This window comes from Pyrus communis, chromosome 17 (assembly GCF_963583255.1).
Source record: "Pyrus communis chromosome 17, drPyrComm1.1, whole genome shotgun sequence".
NCBI classification, from domain to species: Eukaryota; Viridiplantae; Streptophyta; class Magnoliopsida; order Rosales; family Rosaceae; genus Pyrus; species Pyrus communis.
Genome location: NC_084819.1, coordinates 6,975,760 through 6,981,851, shown reverse-complemented (window position 1 = coordinate 6,981,851; position 6,092 = coordinate 6,975,760). Strand labels below are relative to the sequence as shown.

Sequence of the window (6,092 nt, the reverse complement as noted above, 5' to 3'; positions counted from 1 at the left end):
CAAAAGTTAATAGGGAAAATCAAAATCTTCTTCCCCCTCTGTTTATTTCTCTCTTTCGGCTTAATAAGAGATACAAATATACTGTATACAACCGGTAATAAGAAAGACTGAGAAAGTCGGAGATAAGGTCCATCTACGTTCAACTTTCATCAGGAATGTATCCACTCCCCCTGCAAAAGTACTCAAAACAACAAATCCAAAGCAAACCGGAAACCCCCGGAAATTTCATCATTTTCCAAGATTGTACATCCCCACAGACTACCTAATTCCTGCCTTCAGCCTTCATCTAACTAAATCAAAGGAACAAAAGCTGAAGTTTACGGAGTTGAACCAACAGAATCAAACCATCGAGAAAGATGAGTGAAAACGTCTCAAACAACTTCAAATCACATTACATCAATCCAAGAAAAGGCAGATTCGGTCGCTAGTATTACATGATCAAACTACTCTAGATGTCACAACAGGCTGCCGAAGCAGCACTAGAAGCCTACCTACGCGGCTAAATTAAAGAACACCTCAAATGGGGTTGAACACTGCAACGATACTAGTAGTCAACAAGTTTACAGACAACAAACAACAGTTGGGAATAGGGGAGCTTAATTGCCAATGTGGTCAGTGAGAAACCTCATATTGCAACTAGAAGCACTTACTCTTCACATTACGCCTCCCGGCAAAGATACATTAATGTCAGTCTTGTTTTTTGGATCGGATGCCAATGACGACCAATTATCTCCACGGAAGGAAGTCGAGGATGAGAAGTTCGGTTTTGGGTCGGCACTTGAAATAGGAACAGCCATAGTTGGTGTTGCATTAGCTATATAATCATGTTTCTGTTTCTTAGGCTTCTGTTCATGCTGGTTTCCTGATAGAAAACTGCCTACTACAACCTGATTTAAAGCAAGGAAGAAATCTCAGATCATGCTTCGTTGTCGTTAAAAAGCAGCCCGTAACCATCCTGCCTTTTTTGTTTCTTGTGAAAATGAGCAAGGACGCAGGTAGACATTTGGAAATAAAATAAGCCATACCTGCACTGGACTTGCAGCTACTAACAGACCACCAACTCCACCACCTACAACACGCCCATCTGGACTTGCTAAAGAAACGCTCATCCCGCCTGATCTGCTTCTTGTCCCTCCTGTTTCATTGGGCATAAATGAACCCGATAAAGACAATATCTCGAAACGGCCCTGCAAGAACAAGAATGCAAAGACAAGAGAACCCACCCGTGGTTAGCAAAAGAACATTTAATAATACAAAAGATAAGTAAAAACGAACCCAGCCTGTGGTTTGGGAAAGTTCAATGAAAAACAATCACTAAATCAAATTATCAGAAATCAAGGCTGCATAAGAGGAAAAAGTTGAAATATATGTGATTGAGAGAGTAATGAGTTTGACAACAATGGTGGAAAGGCACAATTCTTCCAAACTAACTTTTCCGATACCAAACTTCTGAATAAAGACATAAGCATTCATCTTCATTTAGTATAACTTTTGTCAGCAACACAGATGCTAAAATTTTCTTCAATCAATATTATCAGAAGTGTAGAAAATCACTTGGCCAACAAGGTAAAAAAGAAAAGAAAAAAAAAAATAACAGTTACCTCAAGATAGGGCTTTAACTACACACGGACTAAGAAAATATGCCTCATTGTTCACAGTATGACATGAAAAATAAATGAAAACAGATGGGCTAACAACAAAAAGCTCCCGTCTTAAAAGGAGACATAAAAACTGGATATAGTCTTTAGTGGTTATTTCCTTTGCATGCTCTGTGAGGAAGCATTACCAATAACAAAAAAGCCACCAACTTTTGAAGTCTCAAACAATACTCATTATGAGTAAGGCGGAATCAGAGAATGAGTATGCCACTTAATACAATCAGTAACAGAAAAAAATCAACTCCAAAAGCTAATTACATTTATGCTTACGACATAGCAGAAAGTTATGGGGAAAAAATTCAGATACTAAACAAATCATTGTTAATAGAATTATCCATTCCAGAATACTTCTAAAATGCCACACATTACTGATCCAAACGAAACAGTGATATTATCATAAAAAGGTTAAAATGCATCACCTCGTATGTCAATGTACCGCCGGAAGAATCAGGCTGACGAAGAGTCACACTTGAAATAACACCATTGGCAGAGAGCACGCATATTGCTCGAGGACCTTGTTGAGAAAATGATATAATCTTCATCATGACATCCTAAGACAACCACAGTTGTTAGGGGAAAGTCAACTTAAGTTCTTAAAGTACTCATTGAAGTTAAAAACCAAAACTCCTACCGAAGTTACTAAATGATCTGAAAGTGTAAAACAGGCCGCCAATTACTGATTGAAGTAAATAATATCTACCAATCTTGTACTCACAATTGGCCATCTCCAGCGATCTAACTTATGTAATATTTTCATTTAGACCAACCATTGACATCATGAAGGTTTTAGCAATGTAGGATATGACAAACATAATTATTAGAGTTAATTACCTCTCCCGAATTAACAGTGATAATATGGGGTGTAAAATTAGCACCAACCGAGCATGCAACCCATTCACCTGCAAAAATAGAACACTAACAGGATTAGCCACCTCACAAGGAGCTCTCAACTTTGTCAAAGATTTTTTTACTCATGCACTTCACATTTTACTTGTTCCATAAATCAAAGGCAGAGTAATGTAGATCATTTCAAGAGCCATAATAAATTCATGGGCTTTATAAATAAATAAACAAACAAAACATAACAAAAGGTACACATTCATCTTCAGTTTTTACCATGAAAAAACAAGTGTTGATGACTTCAGGCAACTGCATATCTCAGTGAAAACCGACACCAACAACCACAAAACATATCAGGAAAACTTTCTTATTATGCTGACACGCTTGTTTTATGTAAGACCAAGACAACTACAAAAAATAGCACTATCACATTAATGCAGTAATCATCATCCAAAAACTTCCATCTGCGGTTTGTTGGTGTTATACTATGATTAAAGCTCACAGCAACCATTTACAAGGGAGGAGTAGCTTATTCCAGTATGATTTTCCAAGCTTCCAGAGCCGTGGTTGCATAAATTTGTTAACATCCAGAAGTTGTCATCATTTCCAAGCATTGCCAAGCATTGCCATTCACATCAGAGAGAAATCATATGCACTCCTGTAATTAACTATCACTTGATTCCCTTATAATCTATAATTTACCATCTTTACTTGTGTCAGATAACTACTACACATACCTGATCAACAATGTAAATAGAATATTAGTAATGCTTACAGTTAGGTAATTGAAAACTCTTGGTCAGAAGGATTCGAATTATTCCTGGTTATTCCAGTAATGCTAAGCTAATTATTTATAAAACTAAGTTAAGTACACCATTATGCTAAATCAACATTTCCGACGTTCACTTCAATCTATCTTTTGTATAATCTAGAATAACTGTTCATATAGCCGAACAATTAGTACATTATCCAAAAGGATAAAGAAAAAATAAGGATAGAGTTATGATGCATTGATGAAATTAAATCACTGAAAGACTGGAAGTAGTCCCAAAATGTTAAATGTCTGTCCCAAATTAATCTAAAAAATAAAATAAAAAATCTTCATGCAAACAAAAAAACTAAATAATTATCTCGTCAAAATTAACAGCCAAAAATTACTCAAATTCCAAACGACACATTTCTGCAGGATGATTGGTAGATGGGATTTCAAAATTTTCATGCAGACATTCAAGCAGCCAGCAGATGACAAACTCGAATCCAACACAGGCAAGTATCTATGACAACAGATGTTCCACCATTCATGTTGTAGAGAATCATTCGAAGAATACTATGAAAGCTGACTGACCACAATATAGATGTACTCAAACACCAAAGAACATTGGTAACTGACTAGGATTATTACATTCTGAGAAACCTATGAAACAACATAAAACCAGAATCAGATCTTCAACATGGACAAGACATAAATAAAAGGATGAGGTTGTTATAGTTTACGATTTAGATCTGTCAAGTTGAAGACAGGTTTCAGGTCCAAGTCTGTTCACCATCACTTGCAGACTTTAGCATGTACATAAATTGGCACCTGACATCATTTTCTTCCTCAAAAAGGTGAGAGAGAGGTGCCCTCCAAAGGACAGCCAGAACAAGAAGATTCCTTCATTCCCATACCACCAACCCACAAAACACTCATCTTTCAGAACCACTACCCACACACACACCAAGATCCTTCAAGTAAGAAGGGCATCCAATCAGAGGTCCCACATCTACCCAACAAGCATCCCATAAACCCCAAATCTATACCCTCTAATTAGAGTATATCTCACCCAATCCCAACACAGAAACCACACAAAACCAACCTTAAAAATTTCGACTTTAGCTCAAAAACAAGCATAAAATCACTCAAACTCAAAAGGGTAAGTCCAAAAATTTGTTCTTTCATTACCTAAATTCTCCACCTCGTACTTGGTCTTGCTCATTGAGCTGGGTGGCTTCACTTTCCCACGCTTCTCCGCCGAGAAATCGATCACCGGCGGCGGCGCAGAGGACGATATGGGCTTCGGTGACAGAGCCATGGTGACACTCCCGTCCGGTCCGTACTTCCTTGGCCTCCCTCTCTTCTTCTTCATCGGCATAAACCCTGCCGCCGGCAGAGACGCCGCCTGTGGCGGCGCAACCGGCGCCTGAGGTGTTGATCCAGCGTTGTGAGTCGGGTTTTCTGACCTTGGAGCGACATGGTAGTCTGATGGAGCATCTGATCCCACAACTGTAACCCCACTACTATTCACACCACCTTCCCTACCCTCCATAGTTAACACTTAAACCCCCCAAAATTGTATCTTTTGAGCTTTTTAACAAAAACCCATTTTTACTTTACTAATTTAAAATTGCCCACTCATTCGAAATTTGAAAACACAACCAGAAATTATACGCGGAACAGAAAACCCAGATGGAGAAAAAAATTAAAATAAAAACAACAGACTGTGAAGCTTCCTTCCTGAGCTTTTAACACAGAAAAAATTAAAATTACAGGGAAAAAAAAAAAAACAATTAGCTGCAAATGCTTGTGAAGGTTTAGTTTTACTCAAATCTATTTTATTTAAAAGCAAAGTTAGCCGGAAAAACAGAGGTCATAGGGAAAAAAAATTTGGATTTGATCTTTTGGGCTCTTAGATTTTCTGGTTTTGTGATTTGAATGGAAAATTGTTGAGATAATAGTAAGAAAAGCTTTGTATTTTGTTTTACAGTTTATTGGGTGCCTAACTTTCCTAAGACTGTCCGAAGTGCGATTAAAAAAAATGAAATGAAAAACAAATAATGGGCAAAAAAATATTAAATTAAATGGACATTTTGAGCATGTTATTTATATTAGCATTTTTATGTTAAAATATAAATCTCTTGTTTTGGTTGGAATCCGGTAAGAAATAATATATTAAAAAAAGGGTAAGGGTACGAATTGTCTAATGGTAGGAATTTTCTGATGGTGTTATTCACACTTTAATTCTCGAGTGTGAGATAAAATAAATTAAAAAATATGTGTGGATAATATTATTTTATTTTTATTATTTCTTTTCTTAAGCATATCTTTTGCTTGAAATATGGGCAAAAGTGAAATGTAGTAATTATTGCTGTTATTAATTTTATTATTTTAGGTGAATGGAAAAGTAAAATTAGGTTGCCAAGGCATGAAGAAAGAAATTGTCTAGAAAAAGAAAAAGGAGGAGGGGGGGTTGGTACTGGTGTGGGCTTAGGCAGGCATCAACTTTTTGGTTTATGGCAACAAAAATCTGTGGTATTGATACAACTTCAACAACTGCAGCTGCGTTATTTAAACTCACATTCGTAAGTTGAGAAATCTAAAAAACTATGGTATAATGGTATTTTTTTTTAATTTGTAATTGAGAAGTTTTAAATTCAATTCTCATCAAAAGTAAATTTGAATCACATTATTGCTAATCTATTGATGAAGCTTAACCTACCCTCTTTTCTTTAGTATAATAATGTCGTTTATTAAAAAATAAATAAATAAATAAAACCTACTTTAGTTCGATGGGTTCCTTTACCTTTTTTGCTTTCTGTTTCTCATTTCCCATGTCT

General features: G+C 36.3%; 1 protein-coding gene across 1 annotated transcript; it reads right to left on the bottom strand.

Moving 5' to 3' along the window:
- Nucleotides 1-369: 369 nt before the first annotated feature.
- On the bottom strand, nucleotides 370-5,216 carry LOC137722653 (AT-hook motif nuclear-localized protein 1-like). The gene is made up of 5 exons (XM_068461704.1): nucleotides 4,441-5,216; nucleotides 2,490-2,557; nucleotides 2,078-2,209; nucleotides 1,026-1,187; nucleotides 370-887 (listed from the first exon to the last, which is right to left on the bottom strand). The coding sequence occupies exons 1-5, from the start codon at nucleotides 4,802-4,804 to the stop codon at nucleotides 654-656; spliced, it is 960 nt and encodes a 319-aa protein (XP_068317805.1). The 5' UTR covers nucleotides 4,805-5,216; the 3' UTR covers nucleotides 370-653.
- Between the last annotated feature and the right edge of the window lie 876 nt (nucleotides 5,217-6,092).